The 17,057-nt window shown below is 53.1% G+C and overlaps 7 protein-coding genes across 7 annotated transcripts; 3 read left to right on the top strand and 4 right to left on the bottom strand.

Annotated features, from left to right (window-relative positions):
- Positions 1 to 481: 481 nt before the first annotated feature.
- Positions 482 to 1,457, bottom strand: AYO21_01648 (hypothetical protein; the record flags this gene model as incomplete). The annotated part of the gene is made up of 3 exons (XM_022651630.1): positions 482 to 751; positions 845 to 1,039; positions 1,095 to 1,457. 3 exons carry the CDS (start codon positions 1,455 to 1,457, stop codon positions 482 to 484), a joined length of 828 nt encoding a protein of 275 aa, XP_022516143.1.
- A 1,492-nt stretch (positions 1,458 to 2,949) lies between these two features.
- AYO21_01647 (hypothetical protein) lies at positions 2,950 to 5,614 on the top strand (the record flags this gene model as incomplete). Its single annotated transcript, XM_022651629.1, has 2 exons — positions 2,950 to 3,156; positions 3,251 to 5,614. The coding sequence occupies 2 exons, from the start codon at positions 2,950 to 2,952 to the stop codon at positions 5,612 to 5,614; spliced, it is 2,571 nt and encodes an 856-aa protein (XP_022516142.1).
- Positions 5,615 to 5,969: 355 nt separating this feature from the next.
- On the bottom strand, positions 5,970 to 7,955 carry AYO21_01646 (hypothetical protein; the record flags this gene model as incomplete). Its single annotated transcript, XM_022651628.1, has 3 exons — positions 5,970 to 6,656; positions 6,803 to 7,774; positions 7,824 to 7,955. The coding sequence occupies 3 exons, from the start codon at positions 7,953 to 7,955 to the stop codon at positions 5,970 to 5,972; spliced, it is 1,791 nt and encodes a 596-aa protein (XP_022516141.1).
- Positions 7,956 to 9,254: 1,299 nt separating this feature from the next.
- Positions 9,255 to 10,577, bottom strand: AYO21_01645 (hypothetical protein; the record flags this gene model as incomplete). Its single annotated transcript, XM_022651627.1, has 1 exon — positions 9,255 to 10,577. One exon carries the CDS (start codon positions 10,575 to 10,577, stop codon positions 9,255 to 9,257), a length of 1,323 nt encoding a protein of 440 aa, XP_022516140.1.
- Positions 10,578 to 11,466: 889 nt separating this feature from the next.
- On the top strand, positions 11,467 to 13,306 carry AYO21_01644 (hypothetical protein; the record flags this gene model as incomplete). Its single annotated transcript, XM_022651626.1, has 4 exons — positions 11,467 to 11,748; positions 11,810 to 12,664; positions 12,744 to 13,110; positions 13,173 to 13,306. 4 exons carry the CDS (start codon positions 11,467 to 11,469, stop codon positions 13,304 to 13,306), a joined length of 1,638 nt encoding a protein of 545 aa, XP_022516139.1.
- Positions 13,307 to 13,929: 623 nt separating this feature from the next.
- Positions 13,930 to 14,681, top strand: AYO21_01643 (hypothetical protein; the record flags this gene model as incomplete). Its single annotated transcript, XM_022651625.1, has 2 exons — positions 13,930 to 13,965; positions 14,097 to 14,681. The coding sequence occupies 2 exons, from the start codon at positions 13,930 to 13,932 to the stop codon at positions 14,679 to 14,681; spliced, it is 621 nt and encodes a 206-aa protein (XP_022516138.1).
- Positions 14,682 to 15,964: 1,283 nt separating this feature from the next.
- Positions 15,965 to 16,672, bottom strand: AYO21_01642 (hypothetical protein; the record flags this gene model as incomplete). The annotated part of the gene is made up of 1 exon (XM_022651624.1): positions 15,965 to 16,672. The coding sequence occupies one exon, from the start codon at positions 16,670 to 16,672 to the stop codon at positions 15,965 to 15,967; it is 708 nt and encodes a 235-aa protein (XP_022516137.1).
- Positions 16,673 to 17,057: the final 385 nt, after the last annotated feature.

The raw sequence follows: 17,057 nt of genomic DNA, 5'->3' as shown, positions 1-17,057 counted from the left end.
AATGCCTGATTCCTGTCGCTTTGCCTGGATCACCTGCAGAATGGGGATGAGATTGACGACGGGAGGACAAGGTAAAGGGCAGGATTGAGGCGCAGTCAACGACAGGGGGGTTGAGCCATGGACGATCAAATCAGAAATCGCTCATTCTCCAACAAGTGCTGTCTGCTAGTTTGGTCGGTGGACACAGACGTGGGTGATAGAGCCATTAGGAGAAGCGCTGGGTAGTGCACTGGACTATTGGGAAGGACGATCAGGAGAGCTGGGACACAACGTGGGTTGAGGACGGTATTGTCACTCTCTAGTGGTGGTGCTTTTTTGAATAACTGAAGGGTGTCTGTGCAGCGTGCTATAACGTCAATTTCAATGAGTACGGAGTGATGGTATTGAAGAAACCCTTAGTTTTGTGATATTAGTTACACCATTTACCCAACGCCGATCATCTCACCGTGACCGTATATGTTCTGCCGATGGCCTTTTCAGATTATTTAGCAGTCAGGGCCACCTTCCATTCTGGAGCTTGAACGTCTTCTCTTCCTGACATGAAACGGACACTGTTTTGTAAGATTTTGCGCACAACTTCGATTTCATCCGTGTCTCTGGGTCCGTATATCATGAGGTATGTGTCGGCGACATGAGCTTTCTCGAATTTCAATTTTGCCGTCTTCGGTTTTGACAATCTGTGGCGTTCTCCCCAACCTTTCTCGATGATGAGTCGAGCGTCGGCCGGGGAAAGGTATAGATGAATTGAGTACTAATGGACCGCAAGATTAGCATCCAGCAGGGTTAGAAGTCGATAATCAAGTGCGTTAAGATGTGCAAGCGGTCGGAAGTCTTCGCTACTCACATCAGGATGGACGTGCCCACACTCGCCGCGAGCAGTGTAAGCCGTCGAGGACGGCTTGGGAGCTGATGGATCCTCGCTCGCGAGGATATCTTCGCGTATGAAAATGGCGGGATTGTGTTTCTCATATATAGAGAGGCGTTCTTCCAGTAGTTCGCTGTTTTGCACAACGACATTCTTGAACATGTTCGTGATGTACTGGAAACCAATCAGCGACCCAGCGGCTGGTCATCAATGTCACGATCATTCATACCGGTTTCATCTCATCAGGCGAATGCTGTGAGAGCTGACGATGTGGGATAATTCCCCCGACGGCAGCGCGCTCGCCCTTTCGCAATGGCAGATTTTTGATGTCTTCGTGTGCACCGTCGGCTGGGTAGTCTGAGACCTGGGTTGCGCCGCGCTTAGAAAGAGCAAATATTCGAATCATGGTCACGAATGCCCAGCCCCTGACATTGTATGGAACTCCGCCAGGTCCCAGAGCCAGGAAGGCATGATAATCTCGGATACACCAGACGAGCGCGCTCAATGCCAAAGTCGATGCGCCAGTGAGAACAGCAGCATTTGCAACGCGGTCTCGCGAGGCAATAGGGGGAAGACGCTTGATGTAGTCCATGTTAACTTGGGGGGCTCATCGACGCTTGGAGAGTGAAGTATAAGGATACAAGTAATTTGTAATTGATGGTGATTGCTGGTGAGAGTGAAAGTGCTGAGACATCACTGGAAATGACTCAGATCACTGAATTCGACATCGACGTTGATTTCGCGTAATGCTTGGCCGAAACCAAGCTACACCTACTACAGCAACAATGATATCCTCACCACTTATTTCACCTCACCCTTTGAGGAGTTCATGTCGCGAACAACCCTTGTTGTTTGCTGAATAGAGACACCCACATCCATCTGGCACCAACGGGGAACCACAAACCACCCGCTCAAAACGCCGAGAATGCGGGGTTGCTGGACTGCGCCCTTCATCTCGGAGGCCTCAGTCGAGCTGCTTCGGCCGAGAACAAGAACTCGCAGTCAGTCACTCACGAACCGAGTTCGAACTTGTGAATTGCGCGAACAAACATCACCCGATTAAACATGATCCCACGGCCCACCACAAAAGGCCCTGTGCCATCTCCAGCGGCTGAATTACACTCGTTGCTTGCATCCGCCGCTGAATGGAGACAAAGCTGCAACTCGTTATATCGACCCGAATTCCTGATGCACCGGTATACGAGCCTTCAAACTCAATGAGAAGCCCTTGTTTTGCAGTACGGAGTCGTATATGCCACGAATGATATGATCATATCGCCGACACCGCCCAGAGTCGTTAAGCTGGCCGGCTGACCTCTTCGGCCAACAGTCTGTGGCAGACCACCTCCTCACAAGTATGGACAAAGCACAGCTGGAACCGGCACGCGATGAAGTCTAATCCGCGGCTGAAGGAGAGGAACATAGCAGACAATGCGAGCCTCTCTAAGCGGGCGATCTGAACACCCTCCACTAGGCCGGCCAAGTCAGCTCAACGGTTTCCTATCCGAGAATGCGCTCTTCACTATTGGCTCCACATGAACCGTCTAGACCGAAGACGGCACCTGAGGCTTGTTCACACTTGCCAAATACAGGCTATCGAACTCGGGTTGGACTCATCCAGATCGTTGTGGACACTCCCTTGCGGTTGGGAGTTCCAACTGTTGGATAGAGTTGAGGCTAACGTTGATGCTGACTCTTCCTTTTCAGCCAGCCGTCTATTGGTACCTAACCAAATCGCTACAGCAAAGGCCGCCCATACACCTGAAGCCGTATCCGCCTCCTCGATGTTATTGGCATCAGCACCCTGCAAGCAAGCCCGATAGGAGGCAATGAACTGATTTATTATACTAGTTGCGGCCTCGGCAGCAGCTGTGCGCGGTCAAATCTGAACAGGGCGAGCGACTATTGCTTGATTGGCAAGGGATATCTGCACGAAAATTGCCTCGTGCAAACGAGCAAAGTGCACCACGTTGTCCATACCTAGTTCAGCTGCTACCATAACCTGAAATGTCGGCTGCGCTAGATCTTACGATGCGGTCTGGACGCAGGATCATGGCGTGCTCAGGTTATTTATCAGATTCAGCATGCCCACGACAACAAGTCAGTCTATCGAATGGCTTCAACCGCACCAGATATTCTTTCACCAGCTCATGGATTTTGCACAGCAACAGGGCGCTTTAGGCTGCCTTGAGCCGCCCGAAGTGGGAAAACCGCCAATCATTCTAAGCATCCAGGAGGCGGCCTCGATAACCAGCTCAGATAGTTCCGAGTCGGGTGCTAAGGAGTTTCACGTAAGTCAACACGAAAATATCGAGCATGATTGTAGACAGTGTGCTTACAAGACTCTGATATACAAAGCCAGCCTGCTCATCCATCTCTTTCCAGTCTTCAGACGACTCTCTTCCGCGACAACCCGTTGAACATGATGTCTTTCAGTCGGCAACAACTACCGCCTGGACAAAGCTTGCTGAGACTGTCAGACTAATATACACACGCGGCAAGGTTTCACTGCAACAGCGCGAGCATGAGCAGCAGCCCATCTCTGCGATAGGGAGGTTCAATCACTGCTACGTCTACCCGCTGGACAACCGGGGCGGAAAGAATGAGCGCATCTTGCTGGGGCGTTGGGCTCCAAAGCTGGAGGTTCAAGATGGTCAGGGTACAAGGCAGATTGTTATTCAGGCGGCATCGCACAACTATGCTGGTTTCTACTACCTCACCAAAGAGGCTGAAGAGCTGCAGCACCTAGCGCTTGAGAAGTTGCCCGTGGCCGACTCAAGTGTAGTACGATCCCTAGAATCGGCTATGCACGACGGCATTACCAGATTCTTCTCAGCCGACTTTTGTTTCCCTACCAGTACAGGGTACGGTTCCAATCTACTGGCTTTCTCGGCGATCCTGAATGAGGACTGGCTTGTCATGTTTGACGACAAGTGCCACAACTCGATGCACGTCGCCGCATACCTCAGTCATGCGGGACTCGTCAAGAAATTCCCACATGCCGATCTGGAAAGAATGGAAGAAATGCTTGCCGAATACAAAGGCAGGTTTACGAATGTTCTGGTCGCGATTGAGGGCTTCTACAGGTCAGTTATCATGTCATTCCATAAATCATTTTCTAAAAGAAACAGCATGGACGGCACGGTCCCGGCTCTCGACAAGCTCACGCGCCTCAAGCAAAAGTATGACTTCACGCTGCTCGCAGATGAAGCTCATTCCTTGATGTGCCTCGGCCGTTCTGGTCGGGGTTGTATCGAGGTTTGGAATGAACTGCACCCTGACAAACTCGTCCCAAGCGACCTCTTCGATCTGCGCACTGCAACATTGTCCAAGTCAGTAGGCGCAATTGGTGGCATTGTGTGTGGGAAATCTCGATTTGCCTCTGCAGTTCTGAGGCGTCGTGAGGAGATGCTTGTTGCCGGAGTGGATCCTATTCCGACCTCATCTATCATTCAGACTCTGAATGTATTGGGTCAGCCAACCTTGCTGCGGCGTCATCTTCGGAGGTTGGCGGTAATGACTACCTTCGTCCGCGAAGAACTGCACCGAGCAGGTATCCATGTCTACGGCAGTGCAATCTCCCCCATTCTACCAGTTTACGCAGGCCGGCCCAGTATGGCAGCAAAAATGTCTTATGCACTTAGGAAGGTCGGACTGCTCGCAACGCCAGTTTCAACTCCCGCAGTTCCCTTTTGGGAGTCCCGCGTCCGCATTTGTCTTTCAGCAGATCACGACAACGACACGGTAAATGGAATTATCGTGGCAATCGTTACGGCTGCTCGAAGTATTGGGCTAATAAGGAACACCAAATTTGAGCCCCGATCGTTCAACTACCTTGAAGAGGCACCTTCGAAGCAGGAAAAAAAGGAGGCACTACAAACGGCCGACGATATTCGACAACTCATTGACCAAGATGTGAGGAGCACAGACACAATCCACCGTGAAGCTATCCTGGATACTGGTCATGCAGCGCGTAGCAAATATGGGCTCGGCTCTGGAGGTGCGCGCTGGATCACCGGCACGTCAGAACTGCATATCCAAGCCGAGAAGCTCGTTGCAAGACTCACAGGTACTTCCCAGGCTCTTACTTACCCCGACTCATTCGTTGGTCTCATGTCGACCGTTGCAGCTCTCTGTCGTCCGGTATTGGGTTTCAAGAAGCACGTCTTTCTGGTCCCGGAGTCAGCACCCCAGGCAGCCTGGGCAGGGTTTCGCGTCGCATCCAAAAAGGGAGCTCCCAAAGTCCAACAGTACGGTAACGGCATCAACTCGCTACTCGACCATGTGCGCTCGTGTGGCCGAACGACCTATGTCACCCTTTTAGTCGATTCCGCATTCATGGGTCAGCGTGACGGTATGGTAGAGCAGTGCAATCTGATAGAGATGATTCAGAAAATACGCGGCCCGTCCGGCATGACGGTCCTCTTGTACGACAGCGCCGGGGTTGGAAGTCTATGGTCGGGCACCAAACCACGAAGCGCGTCCGCAAGTGCTGTTTCGGCCATGATGCCTAAGCTGCGAGACCATCACTTCGTTATCTATGGCTCCTTCTACACAGCGTTTGGCCTGCCGGGCGCATACCTCGCGGGCTCCCCGGTTCTGCTGAAAGAGTTGAGATACACGAGTCGCGGATACATGTTCACGACGTCGCAGCAGCCGTTCATCATGGGCATGGTTGCTGCGGAGCTGCAGCGGATGATGATGGAGGGGGGGATTGATGATGCCATGTTAAACGATGTAGATAAATGAGTCTGTACTTTCATTTTGTTATTTGTTTTGTTATTCTTGCATTTGACTGAGCTATTGGACGGGGGAGTGTGAAGTATTCGCATAGGCGGTATTACAATCAATCAATCAATCATAGTCGCCATCACCACCACCGCCGACTACTGGGTACATACACCTTATTCATTATAGTAACGTACCTGTCACACATATCACGTATATCATACATGCCGCAGACATCACGCGTATTGCCCGAGACAGTTATATCGCACAGGTCGCGCAGGGTCGCACAGGACACATATACATATGACACAGTAATCATGCACCCACCCATTCACCCATCCAACATGTATCCACGAACCTATATCTCCCTGGCTCTTTACGCCGACACCAACTCCTCCCACGGATTCGTCTCCGTAAAGCCCCCTTCGACCACGCACGTGCGGGGCACATCGTCCGCCTGGGGCAGTTCATTCCGCCACGCCCAACTGTCCACGGGTCCTGTGGAATGGTATTTCTGCCCGACGGGGCGCGACCCCGTCGCGACGTCGCGCCCGAGCATGACGCGGTCGAAGACCACCGAGACGGTCTCGGGCGCGTACGCGCTGACGGAGTGGCCGGCGTCGAGGACGCGGGTGAATGACAGGTTGGCGAACTGTTTCACCAGCCCTAGATGCTTCGCCCCGCCGCCCTGGACGGCCTCGTACCCCGCGACGGTGGCAAACTCTGCCTGGTGCGCCCACCGGGCCGCCAGGGCTGTGGCTTCCCCGCCCGTCCACGGGCAGCGGTAGTCGCGGTCGCCGAACACGAGAGCGACCTTGACGCCCTCTGTCAGGAGGGATTCGACGTTGTGGAGACCCGCTTGGCGGAAACTGTCGCCCGTGCCGACGAAGGGGGTCGGTGGCGGCAAGAGGCCGTAGACGCCCGTGATGAGTACGGAGTCGTATGTGAAGTTCAGGGGCACGCCTAGCGAGTGCTGCACGTCCGGCCGGTTCAGGTACTCGCTCACAGAGACGTAGTAGGGGCAGGGGTCGGGGGTGGGGATCGCGACGTCGAAGTCGCTTCGCTGGGTTGGGCGTTGCGTTAGTTATATCATGGATATTTATTTATAGATGTACGCTGTCGGATGGATAGGAGAGGGAGGGGGGAAGGACATGGGGGACCAAGTAAATGGAGAAGGGGAGACAAATGGAGGTGTGATATCCAACTCACATTATTGAACGCGTCAAATGCACCGAGGATGCCCTCGCAGCTCGCCGAAGCCGCCAGACACGCTTCGTTGACAGTCTCATTGTTCCCGTTGAATTGCGGGTCGCCGGCCAGCCCGAGCGAGCGACACCTCTTGATGAGGTCCAAGCAACCCTCGGGTTTCGTGATATTGTCCATGGTCTCGTTGTAGATCGCTTCAGGAATGAACCGCACGTCGTAGGTATTGTTGTATGCGAACTGCGGGTATCCCTGGATGGAGTACGCAAAGTCGATGCACCCGTTGGTGATGCCCAGGGTGTCCACCGTCAGGGCCTTGGTCTTGAGCGGGTGTTTGGCCGGGAGGGTCTTGAGCTTCTTGTTAAACAGCGAGGCGGTCTCGGGTGCCCAGAACCCGCCGTACGAGTTGCCCCAGATACTGACTTTCTTGGACGAGGTCGAGTATCCCGGGAAGGAGGACAGCCAGTGCTCGGCGGCGTGCCATAACGCTCTCGCGCTCGACACGGTCGTGTTTGTGGTGTGTAGCGGATTCTGGCTAGAGAACGTGCCGACTTGGAAAGTTGCATTCGTGGCGGGTAAAGCCGCGGAGGTGAAATCTTCTGGGGTGATGAGCAGCGTCTCGATGTCGAAGGTGCCATTGACGAGTTCGTCGTACGAGAGACCGGTCTGGACGGGCTGGTCGAGGTAGAGCATGTTGACGTGGTTGTTGAACGACCACGGATTGATCGTCGTGTCGTTGCCTGTGACGTTGACGTAGCATGGCCCACTTTCACTCGCCAACGCCGCGTATATGGAGCTTTCGCCAGGTCCCCCAGCGAGGTAGATGGCAAGCGGAGCGGTCGAAGCATTGTGTCTCGCCTCAAAATAGATGAAGTAGGTGTTTATGTCGAAGCCGCCGACGTCCGCGAGGATGGAACCAGGAAGATGGACATAACCGCTATAGGACTTGACTCCATGGGTGGTCTCGCAGATGTTGGTCTGTCACTTTTGTTAGTAGATGGATGTGACTTTTCGTATAGATACTCACTTCTTTGTAGGAGATTTTTACTTTGGGGTTGACCTTGGAGGTAATAACATCGAGCCCAGTAGGGGCAGACGGGAACTGCGCTAAAGAGATGGTAAACAGGGTAGACAGCGAGAGTGCAGTAGTGCGCTTCATCTTCGCTTTCATCCGTATCGGGGGGATTGGAGATGGCTTGTGTTCCTGCGAGCAACAAGAAATGCGCGGTCCATTTTTATATCTCCTTTGTCTTCACCGCGCTCGGGCGCCTGATATTGTATGCCAATAACTTAACTCGCAGCCTCGTTGGACACGCACTCGTCGTAAACATCCTGGGGTGCCAGACTCGAAATTTGAGGGGCGGAAACGCAGCATAGCCGTGGCGTACCTGGTATCTCGCGCAGGGAGCCGTAAAGTTAGCCAACCCCAAAAGATGGCAGTGGAAGTAATTTAAAAGGCCCTGCTTTGCCGATCGAGGTTGGTTTATACGAGTACGAGTTACTCACAGAATCTGCTGGTGCTGCTGAAGTAGTCTTGGTATGGTCTGGCTTGCTCGGTTTGATGTTATGGATCGAGGCGCAGGCTAGACAGGCATCGACCCAAAGTGGTTAGTACATACGAGCTGCACCATGTCGCTCCTGGTTGTGTAAACGAGCAGAACACAGCCGATCTGTCTGATGAAGGGGCATTAGCGTTGTATTTGAGGCGTCCAATTTTGAAGATGGGAGCTCATATACTCTGGTTCATAGGGAAGATTTTGTACTCGGTATGTGACACCACAACCTCCCGCCAAGCCATCGATATAAAACCACCACCACATAGACACGCACATTCACATCACCCTTCCTCCCCCATGATTCTCCGCTATGCCCGTGACCGTGAATTTGTGACATATAATTTAAACACCCAGAAAACCTGTCACAAATTCCCCGGTTGAAAAAAGGCGCAACGGCGATAACGAGACCTCATTAAATAATGCTACCTCCTTTGAGTAGGGGAATTTGTACAAAAAAAAGTTCAGATCGGGTTTGGTGGGCGGGGCCTTTCTCCCTCTCCTTTGATGAAATATGATATGTGCTCGCTGTTGCCTCCTCACTCCCCCTCTCAAGTTTGGGGGTGGTGAGGACGGTAGCAGATGGTCTCGCCATATCACATCAAAGAAAACAACTAGTTCCAGCGCAGCGCAGCGCAAGACAGTGGTTCCAATATGGAAACTGGATGAGGGGCGCTGGAACCTAGTTGTTGGGGGGAGAAAGGTAAGATAAGATGAGCCGATCCGATCTGAACTTTTTGCTGGTTGGAAGTATTGGTGTTCGATTCGCGTTGGCGGCAAAACATATATATACACCAAAAAAGGTCAGATTTTTTGTGTTGACTGTAAAACGCCAAGGTAGTAGGTGTGACAATCTTCACATGATATCCATTCCCGTATTCAGTCTTGTCTTCAACGAGCAAAGTTCACACGTGGCTCGATCCTTTCAGAGAGTCGAGTATCACACATGGCTTGTGAAGCGAGTCAAACCAGGAAGATATCTCCTGAGCATCCCGCTCGCGCCAGATCCGCGATAAAAAGGTCTTGGTGGCTTCTTGCACGACTGGCATAAATTGATCAACGTACTCGTCCACATCCTGCACCGCTTTGGTCCGTGCCACCGGATCTCGAATCTCGATAGCCGCAGTGATGAAAGGCAGCGTGACAAACCGGAGCGACCGTCGCGTCGTCCGTCGAGCCAGCTCGAGCTCCATCAGCACCTCACGCGACCAGATGTCTGCCTGATCGTCCTGCTGGCCAAAGGAGTGTTGGAGCCGATGGGCGAGAAGCAGAGCCGCCAATCGATACACCCTCGCTTGTGCTAGGAGGTGCACCACTTCGACGGGCGAGAACTTGTTGATGAAATTCTTTGGAGGGGATGGCTGCCATGCATTCACGGCGGCTTGAATACCGGCGAGATGCTGGTGGAATGTGGCTATGATATCGTCATTGCCGGGGCTGACCAGCGAGTGGCTGATGGCACAGAGATCGTAGTAGTATGGCAGGAGAGGGAGGCAGAGTCCCAAGTGGCGATCCACGCCGGTGGGTGATGGTGACTGGATCTTGAGTGTCGGCTTCCGGCGGTGGACCGCGCAGTCCATCACCTCGAGCAATACGAGAAAGACGAGCTGAGAATCTGTTTCAGGGGTCGATGCCATCGGCTCAATGTAGGGCTTAACAGTGCTGAGACAGTAGTGGCAGATGTCGGGTACACCCACGCCCACGGCGGTGTAGATATACATTGCCAATGCAGTTCCCAGGGTCAAACACAACGCGGCATCCTCGGGACTTGCTACTGGCAGCATACGCAATGTTCTCATGGCGGACGACGCACGGCGGAGGTTAGCGTCCACGTTCACACCAGGCGTGATGTCGGCATGAGACGCTCGCAGCCCACCTGCATAGGCGAGATAAGCATCTTTGAGTACAGGCCAAGCGGCCGGCAGCGGAGCTTCCAACGAGCGCCGTTGGGCGTCCTCAAAGCTAGGGCTGACCACGGAGAAGCGCAGGGTTTCGGGTTGGTATAGGAGATAAGACATCAGTTCCCTCTCTTCCGGGCGAAGATCAGGGACGTCCCGCAGCCAGTCACCGACGTCGTGTTGCGATAGATTGCTCGTGCTTAACTCGCTGGATATTGTTTGAGAGGCCCCGCGCTCTGGATGTTGGGACTTTCGACCCGCCTGTCGTAGCGGACGCACATTCAGGCAAATATGACCAAGCCTCTCACATCTGATACACTTGGAAGTCATGGCGGTACGCTCACACCGTTCCTTGAGTGAATAACATCGGTCACACGCAGTCCGGACTCCATGGCGCCGGGGCGTGACTGACGCCATTTTGACCTTCCAGAGTAACCCGGCAAGAGGACACCAGCAAGGGAAGAAGGGAGGGCGAGAGAGAACAGTGACTGATTCGCAATGTAACAGAAACGGGACTTTTCCACGGGTGAACACAATCAATGGCCACTAGTGCACTCGTCCTCACTATCAATCAGGGAGCAGGATTCACGAGCCTGAACAGAATCAATATTCCGGTCGCGGTTCACACGCTTATTGTTAAGAGTACTGTCTCGAAGACAACGGTAAAAGGTTGGTTTCCAAAGTTGGAAAGGGACACAACGTGGTGTCGCAGGTGGGGAGGTTCGAATAGACTGTCAAGCTCCCGATTGGCGCAACCAGCCGGGAACCCACAATCGACCGGAACGATGACCGGAGGGTTGGATAGAGGATTAGTTCTTCTCGACACGAAGTCAAAGTGAATACCCAAAGACGGAGAAACAAAAAAGCCCAGCTCTCGCGGGATACGAGTCCGATGAGAGACAATAAGGGATGCGCGAGGGGAACGTCGCACCAAAACCCTGCCCGTCGATGACAGGACTGGGAGGCCTGACCCAAGCCCTCTTCTCAGCCGCGTGGGATAGGATTATTTTTGAACCGGAACCGGCGAATTCTTAAATTGTTTGAGCACTATACGGTGTGTCTCCGCCCCAATTACTCCTAGCAAGATAAATCATGGTGTTTGGGGACAGAGTCGAGAGCTCGCAACGCAGTATAAGAGTGCCAGCCATGGACGTCTCCCATTACAGCAAAGGCAATCAACCGTCTAGTACTCTGAGAAGCAGAAGACGTGTAGAGCAACATGTCAAGCGCCCCCAAGAACTACCAAGCCATCGCGGCCGAGAAGCAGTTGGAACGGCAGTCCAAGATCCCCAAAGAATGGCTGCTACCCTCTGAACAATACCACGGGCTCACAAATCTCATGCAAGTACCGCAGACGTGTGGCATCTTGAGCGACACCGAGTACAACATCACCTCGAACTTTGACGCAACCGCCCTTCTGGAGAAACTCAAGGATGGAGTTTGGTCGGCGGAAGAGGTCACGGTGGCATTCTGCAAGAGGGCAGCCATTGCGCAGCAACTGGTTTGTCAATCCGCTCCTTCGTCTTGTGGCGTATATATTATAAAGCTCACTGGGTCGACAGACCAACTGCTTGACGGAGATTTTCTTCGACCAGGCCATCGAGAGAGCCCGTGCACTTGATCATGAACGAAAACAAATCCCCGAAAAGCCGCTGCGTCCGTTCCACGGCCTCCCGATCTCGTTGAAAGATAGCTTCCAGGTCTCTGGACATGACACATCGACAGGATTGGCATGTTTTGTCAACGAACCAGCAGAGGAAGACAGCGGGACTGCCGCCATGCTGCTTGAGTTGGGCGCCGTGCTGTACTGCAAGACCAATCTTCCACAGACGATCATGACTGGCGATAGCCATAACAATGTCTTCGGCAGGACCTTGAACCCTCGCAATACGGCATTGACGGCAGGTGGAAGCACTGGTGGTGAGGGTGCTCTCCTTGCCCTTCGAGGCAGCGTGCTCGGAGTCGGTACGGATATTGGCGGGAGTATCCGTATCCCCTCCCTCTGCAACGGCATATATGGATTCAGACCTAGTGTTGGACTGGTTCCCCATGGTGGTGTAAGGGATCTCACAACTCCTGGTACAGATGGGGTGCGCTCTTCGGCTGGACCGATGGCCACGTCACTTCGGGATGTTGCTCTTTTCCTCAAAACGACAATGTCATCACAAACCTGGCGGTATGACAGCACGGTGATATCGATACCGTGGGTGAATCTCGAGCCCAAGAAGAAGCTTCGGATAGGCGTCGTCGCCGACGATGGTATGTACACTCCTTCGCCACCGGTTCGACGTGGCCTCCAGAAAGCAGCGGACCTTCTGCGACAAAATGAGGATATTGAACTCGTACCGCTTTCCTTGCCCAATGTCAAAGACCACTATTTCGACCTGATTCGGTATTGGACGTTGCTAGGAAGCGAAGTAAGCTGCTATGTCCCATCTCTTCTTACTCGAAACTTTTGGAAGAAAAGGACTGACACGAGGTATCTCCTATCTTAAGAATTACCTCGAGCTATTCGCCCGAACTGGGGAGCCTGAAGTTCCTTCTGTCAAAGCAATCGGGATCAATACCTTCCCAGGCACCGATCTGCGGGGATTCTTTGGCCTCAATGTGCGTCGTCAAGCAGCAGCACGCGAATACCTCAGGCTCTTCCTCGACAATAGCCTCGACGCGATCCTGATGCCGCCGGCGCAGCACACAGCCGTGCCCTTGGATCAGTGGACGACGGCGACTTACACCGGCTTGTGGAATTATCTCGACTACCCGGCCGTCGTCATTCCCGTAGACACAGTGTGCGAATCCGACGTGGTGGATGAACTCAGCAATGCCCGATTTGGCGCTGAGGATGCTCGCATGTATAGTTTGTGTATGTGGAACGGTCCTTCGATTTCGAGTTGCATGACCCTGCTAACCTCTCACACCTGGCAGACACGGGACCCGAAGACTACAAAGACGCGCCTATATCTGTGCAGCTGGTTGGATACCGATATTGCGATGAAGCATTAGCCAACACCGCTGCCCGGGTTGACTCAATCATCAACGGCACAGCATGGTCAGGTTAACAGAGCCTGTTGGGCACATGGATCCACAGCTTTGATGTTTGAACCGGGAGATTTGAAGCACTGGCATCATTGTCACCTGCGAGGGAGGTTGCTTGGGGAGCCGCCATGACGGCTGGCCGCGGTTACAGTGTAATAGGTCTCGATAGATTTCACCTTGGGGCACTGGCCTGTCCAGAGAGGCAAACGGTTGGGATGTTAAAATGAAGTCAATTTGGCCAAGAGTTGCTCTATTTGCAACATACCCCCGGTGTTTCTCTCGAACCTTCGTGGTACAGGTCGGGATCCCATTCTTGTAGTCTTCGGTTAAATGTCGGATAAATTTGTGGGGCTTGGCAAGTCCCCGCCATCGTCATCCGCTGCGTCGGTGCAACTTCCAACAGGCCTCGAACATCACCAAAGTCAATTCGTTTTCAGACCACAGGCATCGCACTTCGCCAGACCCTGCGCACATCTCAAGGTATCGATACTGTCTAGGCGAACCCAAAGACACCTCTCGCTCCAAATCTCTCACTATACCCAAGTGCTCTTTGGTGAATCACCCGAACAGTTAGCCGCCGTATCCGTCAGCCAGAAACCAGACCCGCGTGCTGGTCTTGTGCGCTCTTCTTCCGATCTCGATCAATATGTCTGGCCTTGAGAAGGCTCTCTTCAACCTCAAGGTGAGTCCTCGGCATTTGGTCGATCGGCCTAGATGCTGCACGGCTGCCTCCCAACCAGCAATTGTGGGCGGATTTGCTTGCAACCAACACTCCCCATGCCAGTGTCCATAGACTGACGATACACCCATCAGTTCACTTCCAAACAACTCAATAGGCAAGCTGCCAAAGCCGACCGAGACTCCCGCGCCGAACAAGCCAAGCTCAAGAAAGCCTTGACCCAAACCCCGCCTCAACCCCAGATCGCTCGTCTCTATGCCACAAACTCGGTGCGCAATTCCCAACAGCGGATCCAGCTCCTGACATTGGCGGCTCGTATCGATGCCGTGGCCGCCCGAGTGCAAACAGCCATAACCATGCGCACCGTGACTGCCTCCATGGCTCAGACTGTCAAGGGGATGGATGCCGCATTGAAGAACATGGACTTGGAAAAGATAGGAGCTGTGATGGAGAAATTTGAATCCCAATTTGAGGATCTTGACGTTGTTACAGGCTACTACGAGGGTGTCGCAGGTGGTGTCGAGAGTCAACAGGTTGGTGTGGAAGGTCAGAGTGAGGTTGAGGCTCTGATGAGCCGGGTCGCCGACGAAGCGGGAGTGGAGCTATCACAGGAAATGCAGCAGAATGTGCCGGAGCAGGAGTTACCGGCAAATGAAACCGCAGAGAGAGCGAAACTTGAGGAGGGCTTGGGAGACAGGTTGAGGGCCTTGAGGAATTGACCCGCTGTTGGCACAATATCTTGTACGGGATGATGATTGTTTCCCGGTTTTAGTTCATGCTGGCTAGATTGCTTGAAGCGAGAGGATCAATCAGGAAAGGGATGCGGCGTTCGAGGGTACAATGTAGCTTTTCTGTCAATATACAAAAGGTTCAGCATCAGAGCCTCGTGGAGGCGTGCGTATACTTGTTTCCGATGCCCCCCTCATCTATACATATATGTACACTGAACGATGCTCGAGAGAGCCACCACAAATGAGCAACGCAGGTAAGTCAAGTCACGACTAAGGACCGCAGAATCAAGTGAGACAACAGCGGGTACATATCCCCGGAACTGCTTCATTACCTAGGTACAATGGCATTCTTCGCCATATACGGGGGAAATGCGCTCGTAGAACATGTTATGATACTTCAGACACTGAAAGGGGGTTTGTTATGAGCTGCCTTTCTCAGACACGTTTGACAACTTTGGTCACATGGCGAGTTGCTCAATGTGTCTCACCCTCTGGTGCGTGTTATGCGCCGCCCTTATCTCGGTGGCACACGTCTCTTTAAGCCGACCCTGGGCTTTGGGCTCTCGAAATCGTCCTCTATATCTGCGAAGCGGTCGTCTAAAGTACTGGCACGGATTCTGTTGCATTGTCGTTGAAACACGGGTTTCTCCTTGTCTCACGGAGACAGCCCGACCCTTCAGACCCGGCGTCTTCCTTGAAGGCGTTCTGCGCCGTGAAGTCGAGACGAGTCCAATCTGACGACCAGAGTTAGGGACAAGACAACGTCAGCGATTGCCTCCGCGAGGTCCTGACGGAATGGCTGGCGGTCTCATTGAGGGTCCGTTGAGTGCCGAAGGGGCAAACAATCCTGGAAGTATGCGAGTGCCCAAGCGAGAGTCCGAGCACGGCGTTCTGCAGTGAGATGTACCGTTATCCATTTGTCATCTATCTATCCCCCTAAACTCCCAGAACCAACTTATCGGTCAATCAATCGGGTTGGAAAGTGGATGAAGAGAGGCGGAAGACAGCACGTGCACGGACCGCGAAGCCGTCCTCGAACAAAAAACACCAGAAACCTTCATTCAGACCTGGTGACACGGACCTCGTTCGCTTATCTGCGGAACGTCATATGGCGGATTTCCTCCGCGGCCTTTATTGTGTGTTGTTACTCACTTGCATGCCTCTTGGAGAGAAAATAGGTCACAAGGACAGGGATCATGAACTGTGCCATGAACAGGGACTAGCGGCTAGGCAGTGCCACGCATGTATTGCCTCGACTTTGCATCACTTCTCTACAAGGCTATATGAGGTTGGTAAAACTCGGAGATCTCCTTCGTCAACGCCTCTCTCACTATAGATCCGCACAGCTTTGCGTACGGGTTGGTCTTGACCGCCAGCTGCCGCGCAGTCTCGTTTCCATAGCGGCCTCCCGCCCCGAGCTCACGGCTTCCAGCTTCCTCCAGATCCTCTCTCGAAAGATCTTTAAGATGTGGCACGGCGCTAAGCATCTGTCGATTGTCGTCGGACTTGCTCGCCAGAAGCAGCAGATAGCCTCTGTGTGTATGTGCAGACGCGAGCACCTTTGCGTCAAAGTCCAGAAGGGTTGCGTTTGGTCCAGTTGGAGTTGAGAGTGAAATTGCCTGGGCAAGGTCTTGAAGGATCTCAGCCACGCCGCCTGGGTTCCTAGGAAGGTCTGCGTCCCTGATGAGCATTCGCCGTGCTTGCGCCCTGTTGTTCCATGCAGAGGCGTATGAGGGTTCATTTGTGATGATTTCGGTCAATTGGGCGATTGAACGCTCGATGTCACCTCGTTGGGGCTGCTCCTGATTGATCGATCGCAATGCAAGTCGTTCCTGTTCCCGAAACCTCTTCTCCCTGCTGGGTATTCGATCATCAAGTCTGCTGCTGTTGATAGTGACAGTGCTTGATAGTGAGGCTTCTGGGTCGAATAGTGCCGACAAGACACTGGAGTCATTCGCACTCAGTCCAGAGGCTGCCATCCTGACAAGTCGTTTTTGGATAGAAGATGTTGATTGTCTGTGGGATGGTTCCTGGTCGACTTATGAGCAAGATGGTGCTTCAGTGCAAATGCGGAAGCACAACCATGCAAAGGAACTGATGCTCTCAAGTTGAGGTAAGAGCTTTACGCGTCTCACCGTTCCAACCCTGCTTTTCTTTGTCAAGGTAATGCCCATTGTTCGCTTATTCGCGGAACATGTGCCCGGAGGTGCCTTGGTGCCTTCCGTCCCCACAACTATTGAGGCACCTCAGTGTAGCATATGAGCAGTTACATAGCACATCCAACGCGTCTTGATAGCGAGTTTCTTTCCTCACTGCATGTTTCTCACTCTTCTTCCTCTTCATAAACTCCAAGTTTCACGAAAA

The sequence above is a fragment of the Fonsecaea monophora genome (assembly GCF_001642475.1).
Source record: "Fonsecaea monophora strain CBS 269.37 chromosome Unknown Scaff6, whole genome shotgun sequence".
NCBI classification, from domain to species: Eukaryota; Fungi; Ascomycota; class Eurotiomycetes; order Chaetothyriales; family Herpotrichiellaceae; genus Fonsecaea; species Fonsecaea monophora.
This window is presented reverse-complemented; position numbering and strand designations above follow the sequence as displayed.